The sequence below is a fragment of the Mesoplodon densirostris genome, chromosome 4, assembly GCF_025265405.1.
Source record: "Mesoplodon densirostris isolate mMesDen1 chromosome 4, mMesDen1 primary haplotype, whole genome shotgun sequence".
NCBI classification, from domain to species: domain Eukaryota; kingdom Metazoa; phylum Chordata; class Mammalia; order Artiodactyla; family Ziphiidae; genus Mesoplodon; species Mesoplodon densirostris.
In genome coordinates, this window is record NC_082664.1 from 121,698,853 (window position 1) to 121,721,154 (window position 22,302).

Here is a 22,302-nt window from a genome sequence, read left to right on the forward strand (position 1 = left end):
TTGTCCATTTTATTGGCATAGAGTTGCTTATAGTAATCTCTCATGATCTTTTGTATTTCTGCAGTGTCAGTTGTTACTTCTCCTTTTTCATTTCTAATTCTATTGATTTGAGTCTTCTCCCTTTTTTTCTTGATGAGTCTGGCTAATGGTTTATCAATTTTGTTTATCTTCTCAAAGAACCAGCTTTTAGTTTTATTGATCTTTGCTATTGTTTCCTTCATTTCTTTTTCATTTATTTCTGATCTGATTTTTATGATTTCTTTCCTTCTGCTAACTTTGGGATGTTTTTGTTCTTCTTTCTCTAATTGCTTTAGGTGCAAGGTTAGGTTGTTTATTTGAGATGTTTCCTGTTTCTTAAGGTGGGATTGTATTGCCATAAACTTCCCTCTTAGAACTGCTTTTGCTGCATCCCATAGGTTTTGGGTTGTCGTGTCTCCATTGTCATTTGTTTCTAGGTATTTTTTAATTTCCTCTTTGATTTCTTCAGTGATCACTTCGTTATTAAGTAGTGTATTGTTTAGCCTCCATGTGTTTGTATGTTTTACAGCTCTTTTCCTGTAATTGATATCTAGTCTCATAGCATTGTGGTCGGAAAAGATACTTGATACAATTTCAATTTTCTTAAATTTACCAAGGCTTGATTTGTGACCCAAGATATGATCTATCCTGGAGAATGTTCCATGAGCACTTGAGAAAAATGTGTATTCTGTTGTTTTTGGATGGAATGTCCTATAAATATCAATTAAGTCCATCTTGTTTAATGTATCATTTAAAGCTTGTGTTTCCTTATTTATTTTCATTTTGGATGACCTGTCCATTGGTGAAAGTGGGGTGTTAAAGTCCCCTACTATGATTGTGTTACTGTCGATTTCTCCTTTTATGGCTGTTAATATTTCCCTTATGTATTGAGGTGCTCCTATGTTTGGTGCATAAATATTTACAATTGTTATATCTTCTTCTTGGATTGATCCCTTGATCATTATGTAGTGTCCTTCTTTGTCTCTTCTAGTAGTCTTTATTTTAAAGTCTATTTTGTCTGATATGAGAATTGCTACTCCAGCTTTCTTTTGGTTTCCATTTGCATGGAATATCTTTTTCCATCCCCTTACTTTCAGTCTGTATGTGTCTCTAGGTCTGAAGTGGGTCTCTTGTAGACAGCATATATATGGGTCTTGTTTTTGTATCCATTCAGCCAGTCTGTGTCTTTTGGTGGGAGCATTTAGTCCATTTACATTTAAGGTAATTATTGATAGGTATGTTCCTATTCCCATTTTCTTAATTGTTTTGGGTTCGTTATTGTAGTTCTTTTCCTTCTGTTGTGTTTCTTGCCTAGAGAAGTTCCTTTAGCATTTGTTGTAAAGCTGGTTTGGTGGTGCTGAACTCTCTCAGCTTTTGCTTGTCTGTAAACGTTTTAATTTCTCCATCAAATCTGAATGAGATCCTTGCTGGGTAGAGTAATCTTGGTTGCAGGTTTTTCTCCTTCATCACTTTAAGTATGTCCTGCCACTCCCTTCTGGCTTGTAGAGTTTCTGCTGAGAGATCAGCTGTTATCCTGATGGGGATTCCCTTGTGTGTTATTTGTTGTTTTTGCCTTGCTGCTTTTAATATGATTTCTTTGTGTTTAATTTTTGACAGTTTGATTAATATGTGTCTTGGTGTATTTCTCCTCGGATTTATTCTGTATGGGACTCTCTGTGCCTCCTGGACTTGATTAACTATTTCCTTTCCCATATTAGGGAAGTTTTCAACTATAATCTCTTCAAATATTTTCTCAGTCCCTTTCTTTTTCTCTTCTTCTTCTGGAACCCCTATAATTCGGATGTTGGTGCGTTTAATGTTGTCCCAGAGGTCTCTGAGACTGTCCTCTGTTCTTTTCATTCTTTTTTCTTTATTTTGCTGTGCAGCAGTTATTTCCACTATTTTATCTTCCACCTCACTTATCCGTTCTTCTGCCTCAGTTATTCTGCTATTGATCCCATCTAGAGTATTTTTTATTTCATTTATTGTGTTTTTAATCGATGCTTGATTCGTCTTTAGTTCTTCTAGGTCCTTGTTAACTGTTTCTTGCATTTTGTCTATTCTATTTCCAAGATTTTGGATCATCTTTACCATCATTATTCTGAATTCTTTTTCAGATAGACTGCCTATTACCTCTTCATTTGTTAGGTCTGGTGGGTTTTTATCTTGCTCCTTCTCCTGCTGTGTGTTTTTCTGTCTTCTCATTTTGCTTATGTTACTGTGTTTGGGGTCTCCTTTTTGCAGGCTGCAGGTTCGTAGTTCCCGTTGTTTTTGGTGTCTGTCCCCAGTGGCTAAGGTTGGTTTAGTGGGTTGTGTAGGCTTCTTGGTGGAGGGGACTACTGCCTGTGTTCTGGTGGATGAGGCTGGATCTTGTCTTTCTGGTGGGCAGGTCCACGTCTGGTGGTGTGTTTTGGGGTGTTTGCGGACTTTTTATGATTTGAGGCAGCCTCTCTGCTAATGGGTGGCGTTGTGTTCCTGTCTTGCTAGTTGTTTGGCATAGGGTGTCCAGCACTGTAGCTTGCTGGTCGTTGAGTGAAGCTGGATGCTGGTGTTGAGATGGAGATCTCTGCAAGATTTTCGCCGTTTGATATTATGTGGAGCTGGGAGGTCTCTTGTGGACCAGTGTCCTGAAGTTGGCTCTCCCACCTCAGAGGCACAGCACTGACTCCTGGCTCCTCAATTTGGGATGATTTGTTGTCTATTCATGTATTCCACAGATGCAGGGTACATGAAGTTGATTGTGGAGCTTTAATCCGCTGCTTCTGAGGCTGCTGGGAGAGGTTTCCCTTTCTCTTCTTTGTTCTCACAGCTCCTGGGTCTCAGCTTTGGATTTGGCCCCGCCTCTGCGTGTAGGTCGCCGGAGGGCGTCTGTTCTTCGCTCAGACAGGACAGGGTTAAAGGAGCAGCCTCTTCGGGGACTCTGGCTCACTCAGGCCGGGCGGGAGGGAGGGGCACGGAGTGCGGGGCGAGCCTTTTGGGAGGTCTGGGGTCTTCTGCCAGCGTTCAGTAGGTGTTCTGTAGGAGTTGTTCCACGTGTAGCTGTAGTTCTGGTGTATCAGATGATAAGTAATTCCACTCCTAGGAATCTTCAATATTTAGAATAAAACTGTCAGTGCTACGGAAGAGAGTGAATCTTCACTTTTTGACTCAGCCTCTGCCTTCTCATCTGACAATATAGGTTAGTTTTGAACTTTTTATCAGGTAAATTATCTGTTTCATTAACTTTCCCCCCTGAGGTTTTTATCTTGTTCTTTCACTTGGAATATATTCCTGTTTCTTCACGTTCCTCGACTCTCGGTGCCGGTTTCCATGCATTAAGTGAAGCAGCCACCTTCCTGTTCTGGAAGGAGAGGCCTCGTGTAGACGGGCTTTATCCTGCAGCCCTGCCCCGGCTCTTGGTTGTCTCTCAGGCTTTGTGACTGTCCAGGGGCCTATTTTATTTTTCGCGGCTCCCAGTGGGTGAGGCTCTGCCCAGCAGCCCTGTCAGCGTCCTGAAGGGAGGGGAGGTCTCAGCCCGCACCGACTCGGCTGACTGGAAGCCCAGCCTCAGACGGCAGCTCTTAAAGAAGCGCACATACGCAGTCCTGTGGGGCCGCGCGCAGAAGCCGCCAGAGCCAGGCCGTCTGCAGGTGTCCTCTGTGCGGCAGTGGCAAATACCAGAGTTCCAAAGGAGCGTGGAAGCTCTCGTGTGCGGGACACGGGCGAACTATGGGGGCAGAGCTCTTATTCTTAATTGATCTAGCAGGTAACAGTTTGTTCAAAATAACATCAACAATGTATCACTTATACATGCTTATGTGTATATACACACATATGCTTATGTTTGAGTGAAATTAATGACAGCAATGATATAAGTAACAGTAGAGAGGAGTTAGGATTATTTTGTTATTATTAGGTACCTGCACTACCTGTGAGCAATAGAGTGTTATTTGAAAGTGGAAGTTGGATTAGTTGTAAATGGATTTTGCAAACTCAAGGATAGCCACTAGGGGCTTCCCTGGTGGTGCAGTGGTTGAGAGTCCGCCTGCTGATGCAGGGGACACAGGTTTATGCTGCGGAGCGGCTAGGCCATGAGCCATGGCCGCTGAGCCTGCGCATCCGGAGCCTGTGCTCTGCAGCGGGAGAGGCCACAACAGTGAGAGGCCCGCGTACTGCAAAAAAAAAAAAGGGGGGAGGGCTTCCCTGGTGGTGCAGTGGTTGAGAGTCCACCTGCCAATGCAGGGGACACGGGTTCGTGCCCCGGTCTGGGAACATCCCACATGCCGCGGAGCGGCTGGGCCCGTGAGCCATGGCCGCTGAGCCTGCGTGTCTGGAGCCTGTGTTCCGCAACGGGAGAGGCCACAGCAGTGAGAGGCCCACATACCGCAAAAAAAAAAAAAAAAGGATAGCCACTAAAAAAAATAATAAAAACAAGAAGTATAACTAATATGCTATGAAAAGACAAAAATGGAATCATATAATATGCTCAATTAGAACCAAAAAAGACAAAAATAGAGTGGAAGGCAAAGATAGGAACAATAAACAAGGGTGACAAATAGAAAATAGTAACAAACATTGTAGATATTAATCCAATAATATCCAAAATTAATTTAAACATCAATGGTCTAAATATACCAATTAGAAAACAGAGGTTTTCAGAGTGAATAAAAAGCAGGACCCAACTCTATGTTATCTCAAAGAAGCCCACTTTAAATAAAAAGACACACATGGATAAAAGGTAAAGGGATGAAGAAATATACCATGCTAACACTAATCAACTGAAAGCAGGAGTAGTTTTATTAAGTTCAGAAAGAGCAGGCTTTAGAGAAAGTAAAGTTATAAGGGATAAAGAAGGGTGTTACATAATGATAAAAGGGTCAATATTTTAAGACACAGCTATCTTAATGTGTATGCGCCTAACAAAAGAACATAAGGCAGATACTGATAAAACTGCAAGAAGAAATAGATTAATCCATTATCACAGTTGGAGACTACAACACTCTTCAGAAATGGACAGATCTAGCAGGTAGAACATGAGTGAGGACACCATCAATCAACTGGATATAACTGCCAACTCTAGACTACTTCATCCAACAGCAGGAGAATTTTTCTTAAGCTCATGTGGAACATTCACTAAGATGGACCACACTCTGGGCCATAAAACCCACCTTAACAATTTTTTAATATTAAAATTATACTATGTATGCTCTCAGATCATGATGGAATTAAACTAAAATTCAACATTAGAAAGATAGCTGGAAAATCCCCAAACACTTGGAGATTAAATAACACACTTCTAAATAACACATGGATCAAAGAAGGAACTTCAAGAGAAATTTTTTAAAGAGAAATTTTAGAATAGTTTGAACTAACTGAAGATACAACTGGCCAAAATTTGTGGGGTGCAGTGAAAGCAGTGCTCAGAGGGAAATTTATAGTACTGAATGCATCGATTAGTAAAGAAAAAAGATCTAAAATCAATAACCTATGCTTCCACCTTAGGAAACTAGAAAAAGAAGGGCAAATTAAATGCAAAGGAAGCCGAAGGAAAAAAATAATAAAAATTAGAGTAGATATAAATGAAAAAAATTTATAAAAATTAGAGCAGATAATCAGTGAAATGAAATGAACGTTTCTTTACATGTTTGGAATTCCTATTCGCAGGTACCAAAATAATTTTGCTGGCTTTTTTGTTTCTTTCGCTCCTTCTATGCTCATTCCATCTGGTAGTTTTGGGGTTTCCTTACTTTGGCCAAAGGACCCACTCCAGAGTCAGGTCTCATAAGATGGTATTTAAGATTTCCTGTTCTGTTCTGACCCAGTTAATGAACCAATGCACTGCTTGGTTGAGCAAGGTTGTACTTGTGTCCTTTTACCTCTTTCAGTCTGTGGTTCCAAATAAGCTACAGCCCCAGTCAGTGCTTGGCAGTAGCTTTTGTTTGGCTTCTTTTCTTTTCTTTTTTTAAAAAATTTTATTTATTTTTTGGCTGTGATGGGTCTTCGTTGCTGCACGCGGGCTTTCTCTAGTTGCAGCGAGTGGGGGCTACTCTTCGTTGCAGTGCACGGTCTTCTCATTGCAGTGGCTTCTCTTGTTGTGGAGCACAGGCTCTAGGCAGGTGGACTTCAGTAGTTGTGGCACGTGGGCTCAGTAGTTGTGGCTCATGAGCTCTAGAGCACAGGCTCAGTAGTTGTGGCACACGGGCTTGGTTGCTCCACGGTATGTGGGATCTTCCTGGACCAGGGCTCAAAACCACGTCCCCTGCATTGGCAGGCAGATTCTTAACCACTGCACCACCAGGGAAGCCCTCAGCTTCTTTTCTTAAGTCCCTAGTTTGAGCTAGAGCTGTGAATCTGGCTCTAGTCCATATCTTGAGAAGCACTTCTGGTCCTTTTCACTCCACAGGACCTGTCTTCCTGTCTTCCTGTTCACCTCTGCTTACTTTTGGACTTAGAGACCATTAAGTCTATGGCTTAACTCAATCATAGCTTTGTGGGTTTTGTTATTTTTCCAGTCTGTGAAAACGCTTGTCTTGTTTTGACCTGGCTATACATATATATACCCCCTCACCTCCGTATCTCTCTCCACTTCATCTATTATGTAATGTATCTGGAGCAGAAGGGATGTATCAAAGGGTCATTTAATGAGCTATCTTATTGGAAGTCTACTTAAGTTTTTTTAAGGAATTCTCTACAAGCAAAGAAAGAGAGAAGAAAATAGAGCATTCAGTTTCTAAAGAAGCAGCAAAAGACTCTCTATGCTTAAAGATCATTCTCTGATAGTAAAGTAGAAACTTAGTTATAATTATTGCCTATTCTCCTGTAATAGCCAGGGTCTTGATTGTTACTCTCTGAATACCTAGCATCCTCCTTTCTCATTCACACCTGCTTCCTTCTCCTCACCCCACTTAAAACTTCCATTCCCTGAAGAGTCATCAGTACTCAGCTCCCTGTCAATTTAGTCATATAATTATAGTATTCAAACTGAATTATAAATAGTGCTTGTGAACTCAGTAAGTTCTTAATTAGTCAATATGTGGGGTATACTTAGCAGGTGAGTGGTGATGGGAGGAGGGGGAGTTGGACTTGACTATATGTCTATTCTTACAACCAAACAAAGGCCCAGGAACAGCCTGAAGAGCCTCTGAAATGAGGCCCCTTGAAGTAAGGAGACACCAGTCACTCTGCAATAACTAAGATCACCAACATGGAGAAAAGGAGCCAACATGGAGAAAAGGGTTTTCTAAGGCAGTGTCAAAATGGGGTGTGTGTATATATGTGCATTTATGTGTGTCTCTATGGGTGGGTGCACACATGCATGTGCTGCTAAACTCCTACCTTTAGGAATAGAAGCAGAAGTATTAACCTAACAGTCTTCTGGTCATCATCTGGAAATGTTTGGGAATGACTGACCAGGGACCAGGATTATAAGAACTGTTAAGTTTGTTTTCTACAAAGGTTACCAGTGACTCTCTAAATTAAAACAAAAGGATCCCAGGGCTTATCTTTTTTTAATTAATTTATTTTTAAAATTTTTGGCTGTGTTGGATCTTCGTTGCTGCATGCGGACTTTAGTTATGGTGAGTGGGGGCTACTGTTCATTACAGTGTACGGGCTTCTCATTGCAGTGGCTTCTCTTGTTGCAGAGCACGGGCTCTAGGCGTGCGGGCTTCAGTAGTTGTGGCTCGCGGGCTCTAGAGTGCAGGCTCAGTAGTTGTGGCGCATGGGCTTTGTTGCTCCGTGGCATGTGGGATCTTCCCAGGCCAGGGATCGAACCCGTATCCCCTGCATTGGCAGGTGGATTCTTAACCACTGTGCCACCAGGGAAGTCCTGGGCTTATCTTTAAGAGCAGCAAGGGGTGAAACTGGACACTATAGTCCATTCCATTGCCAGGCTTGAGAAGAAGAAGAATGGACCTCAACAAACAAAAGAGTAGTGGCAGCTACTAAAGGAATAAAGGACAAGATGAAGATCAGGAACCTTCTGTATGGAATCTGGTCTAAGTTTAAAAGGGATCTTTAGCCATCAAAAGATCCATGTGATTGCCTGAATTCCCCCACCCTTACTCAGTCTTAAACAGTACACAAAACATGGAAAAAATTTTAACTTTGTCCATGTATATACTTAGGCTGAAGAAAGTCCTTTAGCCTCATTTGGCTCAGTAAAACATAATCTAAGGAATCAAAAGAGTCATAGGCCTATCAAGAATCTGATTGAATGTATGGCCCTCTTCACAGAAAACAGCATACACAAGTTTTGTATAGAATTTCAGAGAGCTTATGGATGCTTGGTTAACATAACCTCTAGCATAGGGAGAAGCAGTTGGTTTACCTAACAGACTGTAAGGTTTTCAAATTACCAATCTTCATAAGAAGTGGGATGTCATAGATTCCCCAGGATCTACCCAGCACCTCTCACCTCCTTTGGGTGGTAGGTATTATCTCCATTGTTGTTCATTCCATTTCTGGTAATGATTGCCAATTAGATTCAACAATATTGTTCAAATGCCTTCCATCCTGGGTATTCCCAAAGCCACACATGATAAAGAAAATTTCAAACAAAATTTGGTGACATTTTTCTACTTTGACCATTCTGGTCTATGAAATCCCTGATGCCCAAAGAGAGCTCTGATCCACGCACTGCATCTATTGCTAGTTTCTTTCATTCATGACACTAAACACTAATGTTTTCTTTTAGAAACTTTTTCTTGGGTGAGTTTTCATTATTTTCTTTATGACTATCATACATATTTTGGATGCAACATACACAAAGGACATTTCATCAGCTTTAATGCTCTCTACTTCAGTAATATGGCCATGATATTAGGAGAGTTTCCTCGAATCTGCACAAACATTCCCTAATCAGTTAGCTTCTCCCCTGTTTTAAGACAGGAAGTAGTTGGGTTATCCTATCACCATCACAGTTCTGTACTTGATAGTTCTTTCTCGTTCTCACTTGTAGATTCTGTCTGAAACCCTGACCCAGCATCTTCAGCAGGCGATACTGTAGTCACTGGACAGATCCCCATCCTTGACTTGTCTATGGGAACTGAAGTGACATTTTGATCAAGGGGAGGAGATCTGGAAGTTATGTGGTTGAGGAAGGAGATAATCCCTAGGGGAAGAGAAGTCGAGGTGAGTTTCAAGAGACAGATGGCCTTTTGGCTTTTAAAATTCTAACTCATTCTTTAAATACTCAGCTCAAAATGCCTCTTTTCAGTGAAGCCAACCCTCCTTCCCCCAGCAGGCTTTCATTATCCTTCTGTGCTTCCATTTCATTATTGTACTTCTTACATGGTTGGAACAAAGCTAGAACCTCCTGGATGCAAATCATAGTTTCACTACTTTCTGTGTTGTCTTAAGCAAGTTACTCAACCTGTCTGTGCCTCAGTTAGTGGTAGAACAGTTTACTAATTCAGACTCCAAAATCTGTGCTTTTTTTTTTTTTTTTTTTTTTTTTTGCTTTTTGGCCACGGCACGCAGCATGCGGGATCTTAGTTCCCCAACCTGTGATCCAACCCGCACCCCCTGCAGTGGAAGCACAGAGTCTTAACCACTGGACCGCCAGGGAATTCCCAATCTGTGCTTTCTTTACCATACCACTCTGCTTCTAGATATATAAGTGTTCTTAATAGGAACAGTTAGTATTTCTATTTCTCTTAGATTCCACCTCCCTTCCAAGAAATGATTTCCCCTTCCATCCTTCTAGCATAAAGCAGGGAGGGGACTGACTTACCAGCACACAGGTATAAGAAGTCACTCCCCCAATTAATATGATAGGTCCATAGGAGAGCTGATTCCATGGCATCCCTAGAATGCCAGTGAACCTGTGCCAGAAATAGGATGAGGCAGAGGAGCAAGCAGGAGGCTAGGAGCAGAAGAAAATACGTCATATCCCTCAGTGTCTTCAATCTGCCTCGACAGCCACCCCCAACTCTTCATCTACTTCCAGACACCATATTGTATAGAAAGGATCAAGAAGATAAGAATCCAAGGACTGACCAAGGTGGGAGAGAGAAGGGGTCTGGCGTAAGTTAACTAATGGATGTTTTATACAATAAGACAAGGCAGGTAGCTGGCAACTTGATGTAATAATGAAGAAGAGAAAAGGGACAAGAAAAAGAGGATGAAAGCCCACACAGAGGAACTATGTCCCCTCAACAATTTTACCATAGTATTACCGTGCCATCTAGGTCTATACCTGAGATGAAGCTGAGCATGGATACCTTCAGATCCAAGTTAGGAGTCATTTTTCCTCTTCTAGGGAGGCAAGATCTGAAGAGCCAGCCAAGAGCAACAAGTATGGTGAGGACAGAGATGAGAAAGAAGGCCCTGGAATATTGGAGGTAATCTGCCAAGGAGATGGAGAAAGGAAAGGCCTGGTTAGTCCAGTGGGGGATCTCTCCTTAAGAAAACCAGACAGAGTCTTAGAGAAGGGAGTGAAGACTAAAGAGGATGAAGCTGAGCTTGCTATGTGGCATCCAGGGCACAAATAAGGATCTTCTTTCCCAGCTCTTCATTGATACTTGGAATTTTTCACTATGAAGGCAAAACCTTCACTGTAGAACTAAAGGTAATATACAAATAGTTCTGGGTATATTAATTCATTAACTTAGGTGTAAACTAGCTTACAAGAGGTGTGACTCTAACATCACAACACAAATTTAAACTTTTTCTTGTTCCTAATTCTAATTCTAAAAGTAATACATGTTCAATATAAGCATTGGAGAGACTAGAAAAGTACCAAGAAGCAGCAGGAATATCAGCCACAATCCCACTACCCAAAGACAACCATTGTTAGCATTTTATTTGGTTTCTTTCCGGTATTTTTCTATCCTCTGTACACAGTGGATATGATACTGAATTTCGTGATTTTTAAGAGGATTATATGGTAAGATTTTTCCCAGATCACCTGCTGTAAACATCATACTTAATGGCTACAAGATAGTCTATCATATCAACGTACTTTGCTTAATGATTTTATCGTTGTTGGAGTTTGTTTCTATTTGTTTTTTCTCTTTCAAATGTACCTGGCATGTACAGTCCCTGTCAGCCTGTGACTATAAAATGAAGTCACATTTACCTGAACTCCCATACTGTAATGATTTCAAGACCCAATTTACTGGACTGCAGGAATGTAACACCCCACAAATACCTCCTTTTTTTCCTGAGAGTCTCTCGAGGTCCCATCTCGCATGTGTTTGAGGACAGGTCTGCTGAAGTTCTTTTGCTCCCATGCCCTTACCCTAGTGGCACAACACTCCTTCTCTCTCTTATCTCTTGGCTCCAGAGCTCTGCTCTCTTTGGCTCTGACCCTTCAGATTGGATGTTGGTAAGACAGAAGAGGGAGCATGCCAACCCATACTTTTGGCTACCATATCCCTAACATGGAATAGATCCTTCCCTTGACTTCCCCAGCAATGTTTCACAGAAGATTTAAGAAATAGAGCAACTTACAATTACATATAGATGTATCTTTCTGAGATACCACGGATCCGCCAATATCTTCAATATCCTTTATAGCAGGGGTCCCCAACCCCTGGGCACCTGTTAGGAACTGGGCCGCACAGCAGGTGGTGAGCAGCAGACGAGCAAGCGAAGCTTTATCTGCGGCTCCTCATCACTCACATTACCGCCTGAACCATTCTCCCCCTCGAAAAATTGTCTTCTACGAAACTGGTCCCTGGTGTCAGAAAGGTTGGGGACCGCTGCTTTATAGGGTGCCTCCTGGTCTAGCTTATTTTCTGCCTCAGTGTAACAAGGGCCAGGTCATCCCTACCACTAAAAGTTCTCTAAGCACTTCTATGTCTAAGAATCCAAGTCCATCTTCCAAGTAACCCAGAGAGAAGAGTACCAAGCTTATCCTAGTTGACAAACTGCCTCTTAAGTTTTATTTTGTTCTCTAGAACACATCACTGGCTAACACAATCAATAACAGTAATTTCCATTAAGAGAAACCACACTCCTACACACAGAGGTCAGGTGCTATGTGGCCCCAACAAGTTAGCCACATTAAAACATGATAACCCAAGGGCAGCACATTTTCTGAAAACTGGGTCATTCAGAATTAGCCAGTCAGAACCATCAGCCTAGACTGAGCTGCATGAAGCCCAGTGTGATAGGCATCTTTTGCAGTATTGCGCCCCCAGTCCCCCATGGGCCTTAGCAGTCCCTGTCTAGAGCCCTGGATCCTTATAGCTCCCTTGACTATAGCTAGTAGGACCAAGGAAGGGTACCAATTTAACTCTGATCCTTGGATATGTGGATTTGGGACTGATTGATGCTAATTTCCTCTTTTGCTTGCTTGAACCAAGAAGATATAAAGCTAGCCTGGTATACCCCCTTTTTCAGGCACTTACATACTAATAAACAGGAAAAGCTGGGCTGTAGAGATAAAATAAAGCATAAACAAAGTTGAGTGACAAAGGAGCTCTGGAGAGACTGAGTGACTGGCTGACTTGATTTTCTTTGCCTGAGATCACAGCCTCTTCTGGAATTCCCTGAGGTCCAGAAAACTTCCTGCCTTTGGGAGTCTATGAGATGCTTCTGAATCATTATAAAGAAGTTCACTCTTTAGCTTATGCTATTTCAAATGGGTTCTGATATTTAGAAAACAAAAGAGTACTAAGATATCCAGTCCAACTCCTGTCTAAGATACGTTACAGTCCAGTCTTTCTTCTACCGTGAGGGGAAGAATGTACCTTCACGTTCTTCTTACAATTTTCTCAGTCTTAGCTGCTCACCTCCTGAAAACTCCATAAACAAGATCAGTCACGAGTCCACAGGAACAACTAAATATCTGCAGCATAGTACAGTCTAATGGCTCAAAGGAACCAAGTCTACCAGTCATAATGATGCACAAAAAATTATCTAACCAAACTAACTAAACACTTACCTTCAGAGTCTAAAACAGCTGCATTTGGCTAACTTCATAGTCTTTTAAAATTCATGTAACAAAACAAAACAAAGGTCTGAAAGGTGAATTTAAGCCTCTACCTCCGGTAAGAGCAAATCCTATTTCAGCTTTTAAACAGCAGTCTTTACAGCAGCTTACCCATTAATAAAAGGCCTTACTTGTATGTCTCAGTAAGAATAGAAAAGATCCTGGATGGATACCCAGAACCCTGGAGAGGAAGCTTTGAAATCTTCTTAGTGTTTAGATTCCCTTGTAACCAGTTGGTATACCAGAATAAATCATCCCTACACAGCTTGTGGGTATTTATTGTGTGATGGTTCCTGGGGTCCTGGCTCTGGACCAAAGACCTATGCTATCTTCCCCACCCTCTGCAAAAAAGACAGTTCAAGTTACTCTCTGTGGCAACACATTCTTTTACATTATGGTCTGATCTCACCTATGCTATGGGGGAAATTAGCAGAAAGGTCTGTTCCACGCTGAGACCTAGTAGTAAAAGTGAAGGATGGTGTCCTTTACTCCCATCCTTTCTTCATCCCATTACCTACCTACCTACTATGGCACAGAGGCTATCAGTTATCTAGAACCAGGGGAAGACAGAGGCAGAGGAACAATGGCCTGAAGTAAGTCCAGGACAGAGGAACATGAGCACACATGTACTTGAGCCCACTTGAGATAGCCCCAGTGAAAGTCTCAGAAATGACTGGGGGGCTTCCCTGGTGGCACAGTGGTTAAGGATCCACCTGCCAATGCAGGGGACACGGGTTCAAGCCCTGCTCCAGGAAGATCCCACGTGCCATGGAGTAATTAAGCCCTTGTGCCACAACTACTGAGCCTGCACTCTAGAGCCCGCGAGCCACAGCTACTGAGCCCGCATGCCTAGAGCCCGTGCTCCGCAACAAGAGAAGCCACCACAGTGAGAAGCCCACGCACTGCAATGAAGGGGAGCCCCCATGCTCTGAAAATAGAGAAAGCCCCCATGCAGGAATGAAGATCCAATGCGGCCAATAAATAAATTTATTTAAAAAAAAAGAAAAGAAATGACTGGGGACACCATGGGAGAGGGGGCTAAATTCTTGCAATCCAGTAGGTAAAAGTTTGAAGTTCTTGAACTTGGGCAGTAATCAATTTGGGCAATAATAACATATTATTGTTACAGGCTGATGAGGCCTGGACATACTGATTATATTTGGGGAATTCCTTATGAGATCTGTATTGCAGACTGATTACTGACCCTAGAATTAGGACTAGTTAACACTGGAAACAGGGTGGATACTTGACTTACAATTGTGTACTTAAGGACTCACTTAGTTGACATTCTCCAAACGATTAACCGTTGGCCTCATAGGTGAATTCAAAGCTCCAAGAAATAAACTGCTTTAAGTGGCAACATTTCAAGATTCTGACTCATTAAAGATTTAAATAATAATCTCAAGGCCTGAGGTTTAGCCTGGGTTACATAAATATAATTGCAGCTTAATTTTTCTGCCTATGTCTCTCACTCCATTTCTCCAGAAATGGAATTAGTGAGTGTAAATCTCTGGATGCACATAATCATATTGCTTTGGTTGTTCCTATTTATGTGTCCTCAGTGCGTATGGGAGTGTGCAGCATTGTGTATTACCATTTACAAATCTCTTTTAATGTCATGGCTGAAAAATCCTATCTCATCGTTCATTTGATTCGCCATTCTTTAATGGCTGATTGAGGTTAAAGTCATTTTTCCCATGTTTATTAGACATCTGTAGTTTCTGTTTTGTGAATTGTTTACAAAAAATTTATTTATTGGGGTATTTGTCTTTTTTGTAATAATAATTTGTATATCTTATATATATATATTAAGGCCATTAACCTTTTATCTTTCATATTTGTTGCAATTATTTTCTCTAGTTTTTATTTTCAGTTGAAGATGCAGTTGAATTCTCTGCCTGCCTTTGATTTTAGTTTCCTCCGAAGATCTCGCTTTACGATCCCGCTCCTTAGTTCCAAATACAAAGCATGAGCCAAATAAGTGATGCTCCACTTCAGGGTTGGGCCTAGGTCTCCCCTCCCCCCAAATCTGGGACTCCTGTTTAATCTAAGAAGTGAAATAAACACTTTACTCATGTATGTTTTCTTTCACAATACCTGTTCTTTGTGTAAATGTTTCTCTTGCAGATGTTGGGGAAACTCTTTAGTGTAGTTTTAGCTTTCCTCTAAGTCTTAGTTCTGGTTGAAAAGCCTCATGCATATGGTATCTTCTAGCCCTAGACCTTTATTTTTAAATATTATGTGTTGCATCTTCAGATTTACTTAAATTCACATAAAATTTGACAATTTATTCTCTAAATAGCTGGCATTTGTTATACTACATATCTGACATGCATTTAACTTCTCTTCTGTTGCTAGCATACGAACAAACTGACCTAGAAAGTTAAATCTGATGGAGGTTGAGACACTTTGTTCTGTCTCCCAGCTATGATCAATCACTTCTGTTTCTGCGAACCACATTAGAATAACAATCTCTTTGCATCACAGGAACAGCTCATAAATGACAAACGAGTTCTTCCCAGAGGGTAAAGAGACTATCAACTCATAATTTGGGAGGGGAAACAACCTGGGGTAGGAGGGAGAAAGGGTACACCAAGGACACCAAAGAGAAGAACGGCCATGTTCACAATCTGGCTGAGATCCCTCCTAGACTTGGAGAGGTGAGGGGCAAAAGATCTTGGAGGAAGAAAGATGAAGGGCCATTGGGGAAGAAAACTCTGGAACTGTGGGGCCTGTGGCATTCAATTTAGTGGCACTCACAGGGTGGCTTGGGTGTGTGGCTCCAGCACAGCTCGTGGTTGCATGAGATCCAGAGTCCTGCGTAGAGCTCAAGGTCATTGTTGATCACCAGGAACTGCACCCAGTTCAGTGGGGACACGCAGATCAGCATTAGGAGGCTAAAACCACAGAGGCTGCCACAGAACATTCGGATGTAGGTGTGTGTCTGATCCACATGCTGCTGCAGCCTCTGGGGTGACATCGAGGCACTTGGATGTTGGTTGGTGGGGAGGGTAGGCTACAAGGATGAGGGATGAGGAAGATATTGCCTACCCAAAAAGATAACCCTTGACCCCCAGGGTCTCCTGCTCTTTTCTGCCTCAAGTACCCCCATGTGGCTTCGATTGGTGGATAGCTTTCCCTATCCCTTCTATAAAAAACAAACATTTCTGGGTCATCTTTTCCCTATCTTTAGGACACTCTGTCTAGACCCGCCTTTAAACAAGTCCTCCTCTTCCCATCTGAACTACAATTCGGTACCTCCTCACCCTTTGGTATTTCCGGTACCCCTTGACTTTGGGAACCTTGGGACAGTAGAAGGTAAAGATTAATTGCTCCTTCCTCTCCATCTTGGTAGCCAGTTCACTTCTAACTGCCACGGAACTTGTCTCAGCATGTCCTCATACACATGGACAGAATCCAAAGGGGTTGGAAACTGTGGCGTAGATCCCATTTCTGCTTCATACTCTGGGTCTGATGAGACCAGGAAGAAATCATCACGTTCTAAGCATGTGCGTATATGTGTGATGCTCTTCACCCTCCTTCTCTGACGCCTCCTAACTCCTTTATTAAATAAATCCACAAATATTTTGTCACCAGTTGCTGTGTGTCAGTCAGGCTTTGTGATAGGTCCTGGGACATAAAGATAAATAAGACATAGTTCCCTAAAAGCAAATAAAAAAGGATAACTCTGATGTCTCCAGGACTCAATAGTTTGTGGTTATAATTTAAGATTATATGATCTTAATCTACCAAGATATATAAATATAAATATGTCTATGTATATAGATATATCTCAGCAGCCCAGAATTCATGTTCTTGCCCCAATTTTAAGTGGAAGACCCCAGGTGTGTCTCATAGGTGGAAGAACCAGTCTGTCAGCCATAGGCCTTCATTTGGCATCCACCTTTGTTTTCCTTTTTTGCTCTGGTTCCCCCTCTTCAATGCCCTCTACCCATGAAGCCATTCAAGGGTACAGCCTCTGCCAAGGCCACTGCTGACACAGGGCCTGTAAAAATGCCAGTATCCCACCCCAGGGGGATACCAGCCAACATGCGGAAAGCTACCCGTCAAGATAATGCAGCAGAGTTGGGTTCTGTGTGGAAGTGAAGAGACTGGCCTTTCCCTGGCTCCACAGCAGCAAAACATACACACAGAGTACCTCAGAATCTCCTTCTTAAACAACTCTCTCAGCATTGGTCCTAACTCCTTTCCCCACAAGGGCTCAAAATCAATCCAAGATGCTGAACAGATGTCATCCTGTTCCACAGCATGAACGTTGATTCAAACAAATGCCCGGGGCCTCCCTGGTGGCACAAGTGGTTGAGAGTCCGCCTGCCGATGCAGGGGATACGGGTTCGTGCCCCGGTCTGGGAGGATCCCATATGCCGCGGAGCGGCTGGGCCCGTGAGCCATGGCCGCTGAGCCTGCGCGTCCGGAGCCTGCGCGTCCGGAGCCTGTGCTCCGCAACGGGGGAGGCCACAACAGTGAGAGGCCCGCATACCACAAAAAAAAAAAAAAAATGCCCGGCTGGATTACCAACTCTTGTTTTCCTAAGTTTGGGCTGAATCAGAATGTCCCATCACACTTTCCTCCCAGTATACGCTCTCCCCACCCACCCCAACTTGTTGAAACCTATTTTTTATTTCAGCTGGTGGGAACGACTAGCTAGGTTACGTACATGCTTTAGCAATATAGTCTTCCTTCTGCAAAAGTGTTACTTGACTCTCTGTCTCCTAGTACTTAGCCTACTGCCTGAAAAGAATAGTATTTAATGTTGAATGAATGAGTGAGCAACACATTTTTATATTAAATACAGAGGTTGATACAGAGAACAGAACATTTAGCACTGTCAGAGGGAAATTAGGGAAGGTTTACTGGAAAAGACAATGTCTTAGCTGGATTTTAAAGGAATCTGACAAATAAACAAGTGGAAGGGAATGTGAAACAAAGAGAATAGTATGTCTCAAGGCAGAAAGCCATGAACACCATGAAGTTCTCAGGGCACTAGAAGCAGGGTGGTTCTACTTGGTGCAAATCAAAGATGAGGGTTGAGGGTTGCATATAGAGGTAAGGGCTAGATCACAAAGAGTCTTTTATGCCATGCTGTGCAATTATATTGTTAAGTTTTAATTGCTGGGATACTCTAGCCCTACTGGCATGATTATAAGAAAGACTTTTGCAGCTGCATCAAACTGACTTGTACAGCATATCTGTTAGATACACGTGTATGGCTACAGAGCTAACATAGGCTGTGAATAGACAGGCCTGTGTTTCCATCCTGGTTGAGCACTTACTTAGTTCCGACACTTACTGGCCAAGTTCCTTTGGGAAATTTCCTTAACCTCATTGAACTTCAGTTCCCTCATTTCTAAAACTGGGATAATAATCATTCCTGTCTCATAGAATTAATGTGAAGATGAAATGAGATAACACACATAACGCTCTTAGCACAGTGCCTTCATAACTGCATGATAAATATTATTATTGATGGATATTGATATTATTGATAAATATACTATAATGGTGAGCAATTAATACGTGCTTACTAAATACTATCTATTATTATTAAGTTTTAACTGTCTTTCCAAGATTGCTCGAGCATGGCCTTGGCACAGGCCACCATGAGACAGATGAAATACTTGTGTTAATGGAAAGGATGCATCACCCCTCACCCCTCTAGTACCAGCAGTAAACAAGAACATTACCAAAGAGATGATACTGATGTAAGGAGGTCATTTTGTGAACAGTGTCTGATTTGGCAAATGATGCAACCCTCTAGCTATTAAAGGAATAGGTCAGGCACCATTCAACTCCCAGGCCTATTTCAACGCTACCAAAAAGGCAGATGTTCAGGCCAGCTTGGAACTTGCTAGGGCCTGGGATGCATATGACAAAACAAGCATTTATTCACATCTTATGGCTGTGTATATTGTGATTCACCTACCTTAAAAAGCAATTTGGGGGCCTCCCTGGTGGCGCAGTGGTTGAGAGTCCGCCTGCCGATGCAGGGGATACGGGTTCGTGCCCCGGTCCGGGAGGATCCCATATGCCGCAGAGCGGCTGGGCCCGTGGGCTATGGCCGCTGAGCCTGCGCGTCCGGAGCCTGTGCTCCGCAACGGGAGAGGCCACAACAGTGAGAGGCCCGCATACCGCAAAAAAAAAAAAAAAAAAAAAAAAAAAAAGCAATTTGGGGTCCCCAGTCTGTGCCACCACCTCCGCTTCCAGGCCGGTGGTGCCCCAGGGGAAGCATGGCCATGGACAGTGGACCGAGTGCTTTGAGCACAGAATGATACTATGTGGAGCTGCTGCAGAAACAATATCATGATGGCTATTTATGTTCCCTGCTGCTCCCTGCAGAATCCCAAAGCTCTGTTCTTGCATTGAGGGCCTTCGATGTGGAACTGGCTCAGGCTGATTAAAGACTCGGCCTCTGAGAAAACAATTGGACTGATGTGAATGCAGTTTTGAAAAAAAACTGTGGACTATATATACTGTGATAATCCGCCCCATCAGCCTGTGGCTATTGAACTACGGCAGGTCTGCACACCAGCAGAGCAGGCCCTGTTTCTGGGCCCCAGATTGACTTCACAGAGCCCCAGTAAGATGGAAAGCCAGGGCCCCACATGAGGGACTGAGAAGAAAAAGTGGATGGGGAGCTGCTGTCAAAAGACATAATCTGACCAAAATATGGCTTCTAAAAATCATTGATAAAGGAGAAAAAAGTTTGGATGACACAGCATATCATAATACACAGAAACTGTACAGTTATGCAGAAAACACACAGAGCTCTCTTCCTTATTTAAGACTAGAAGTACTGGGTATAAAGGATCTTGGTGCAGATCATGCCACAAGTCACACTGGAAAAGCACAAGGAACTGTCATATATGTAAGAGCAATGTCCTATCATAGTGGTCGAAGAACGGTGTTCCTTCCCTCAGATATTTGTGTGTTTGACAAATACAGCACATGGTGTTTCACAAGAGAGTTTTCTACAGAAGAACCAATGATAAAAATGTGAGAGACATGATATACATCATTACTAGCCAGGCATATTTGTACTTAAAGCATGCTAGGTCCTTCCACAAAGTGAAAGTGAAAACTTCCTGCCTTTCTTCAGGATGCTTTGGAGGACTATTTAAAGAAAATTCAATAGGTGGATTTTGATATATTCTACCCATCTTGATAGCAGAAAAATACATTACTTCCATTATCTTTGTATACTCAGTCATAGAGAAAAAGATATTAAAATAATTTTATGGTACTGAAAAAAAAAAAGCAATTTTGGTTAGAAAAAACGTAACATCTTGTTGAAGTAGACCAAGATTTTTTCTTTTTTTAAACAGGACACAAAGGACTTCCCTGGCGGTCCAGTGGTAAAGAATCCACCTTCCAATGCAGGGGACACGGGTTACATCCCTGGTCAGGGAACTAAGATCCCCCATGCTGCGGGGCAACTAAGCCTGCGCGCCACAACTACTGAGCCCCGATGCCTCAATGAGAGAGCCCACGTGCCACAAACTACAGAGCCCATGTGCTCTGGAGCCTGCACACCACAACCAGAGAGAGAAGATCCGCATGCCACAACTAGAGAGAAGCCCATGCACTGCAACGAAGAGTCCACATGCCGCAACTAAGGCCCAACACAGCCAAGAAAGGAAGGAAGGAAGGAAGGAAGAAAGGCTAGCTATCAAAGCCTTATTTAAACAGGACATGAAAAAGCATTAACCACAAAGGAAAATTTTGATAAATTGAATTATGCTGAAATTAAGAACTTCTGTTCACAGGAAGATACCATTGAGAGAGTAAAAAGGCAATCCACAGAGTGGGGTAAGATATTGCAATGTTTATATCTAACAAAGGGCTTGTAGCAAGAATATATTAAGAACTCTTACAAATCAATAGGAAAGAAAACAACCTACTAGGAAAATGAGCAAAGTCCTTAATTAATGCTTTGCGAGACATCAAAATGGGCAAAAAACATATAAAAAGGTGCTCAATTTCATTAGTCATCAGGGAAATGCAAATTAAAACCACAATGCAATATCACTACACTTCCATCAGAATGGCTCTAATGAAAAAATATTGGCAAGTATGTGGAGCAACTGGAACTCTCATACGCTCCTTTTGGTAGTGTAAATTGGTAGAATCACATTGAAAAACTACTTGGCAGTATCTGCTGGAGCTGAATAAACACATACCCTTTTCAACGTACGTAGGTATGCAAAAGGAAAGTGTCCTTATGTCCACCAAAAGACATGTATAATGCTCCCAGCAACACTTTTTATAATAGCCCCAAACTGGGAACTACCCAGTTGCCCAGCAGCAGAAGAATGGAAAATTGTGGTACATTCATACAAGGAAATACTATACAGCAATATGAGTAATCTACAAGCACATGAAATATGGATAAATCTCATAAACATAATGCTGAGCAAAAGAAGCCAGACACAAAAGAGTACATATGTATGATTCCACTCAAATGAAGGGCAAAACTGGCAAATCAGTGTTGTCAGAAGTCAGAAATACCCTTGGGAGGAAAATGACTTAAGGACTAGGAAGGGACTTTTGGGGTGCTGGAATGTTCTATTTCTTGATTTGGGCACTGATTACCAGAGTTCTATATTTATGCTATACTTTAATAAAGAGTTAAAAAAATTAGATACATATATCAAGAATCTTTTTTTAAATCAAGAATCTTAAAAATGTATCTTTTGGGGCCTCCCTGGTGGCGCAGTGGTTGAGAGTCCGCCTGCCGATGCAGGGGACACGGGTTCGTGCCCCGATCACGGAGGATCCCACATGCCGCGGAGCGGCTGGGCCCGCGAGCCATGGCCGCGGAGCCTGTGTGTCCGGAGCCTGTGCTCCGCAACGGGAGAGGCCACAGCAGTGAGAGGCCCGCGTACAGCAAAAAAAAAAAAAAAAAAAAAAAAAAAAAAAATGTATCTTTTGTCTTGGTAATTTCACCTCTAGGAATCTATAAAATCAATATTTTATTGTTATAGCTTATTTATATAACCTTATCTACTAGGAACTGTGCTAGGTGCTTTACATACATTAACTCACTTGTTTGTTTTTTTTAAATAAATAAATTTATTTATTTATTTATTTTTTGGTTGCGTTGGATCTTCATTGCGTCTTCGTTGCTGCACACAGGCTCTCTCTAGTTGCGGTGAGCGGGGGCCACTCTTCGTTGCCGTGTGTGGGCTTCTCATTGTGGTGGCTTCTCTTGCTGCGCAGCACGGTCTCTAGTCGTAGTTGTGGCTCGCGGGCTCTAGAGTGTAGGCTCAGTAGTTGTGGCGCACGGGCTTATTTGCTCCGCAGCATGTGGGGTCTTCCCGGACCAGGGCTCAAAACCATGTCCCCTG

The 22,302-nt window shown here is 42.4% G+C and overlaps 1 protein-coding gene and 1 pseudogene across 3 annotated transcripts in view; one reads left to right on the forward strand and one right to left on the reverse strand.

Annotated features, from left to right (window-relative positions):
* TMEM202 (transmembrane protein 202) overlaps positions 1-22,302 on the reverse strand; it is a 41,208-nt gene that overhangs the window by 11,284 nt on the left and 7,622 nt on the right. Inside the window, exons 1-5 of one of the 3 annotated variants that reach the window (XM_060097041.1) lie at positions 16,204-16,284; positions 15,698-15,953; positions 10,196-10,345; positions 9,731-9,862; positions 8,530-9,109 (exon numbers count right to left, since the gene is read on the reverse strand). The exons of 1 other annotated variant lie outside the window; for it this stretch is intronic. In XM_060097041.1, coding sequence (XP_059953024.1) covers positions 8,913-9,109; positions 9,731-9,862; positions 10,196-10,345; positions 15,698-15,953; positions 16,204-16,284 — 816 coding nt within the window. In that variant the 3' untranslated portion in view covers positions 8,530-8,912. Of the gene's footprint in view, positions 1-8,529; positions 9,110-9,730; positions 9,863-10,195; positions 10,346-15,697; positions 15,954-16,203; positions 16,285-22,302 lie in introns of those variants that run through there. One more of the 3 variants, XR_009531790.1, reaches the window with a different exon arrangement.
* Positions 19,331-20,183, forward strand: LOC132487484 (NADH dehydrogenase (ubiquinone) complex I, assembly factor 6-like; annotated as a pseudogene).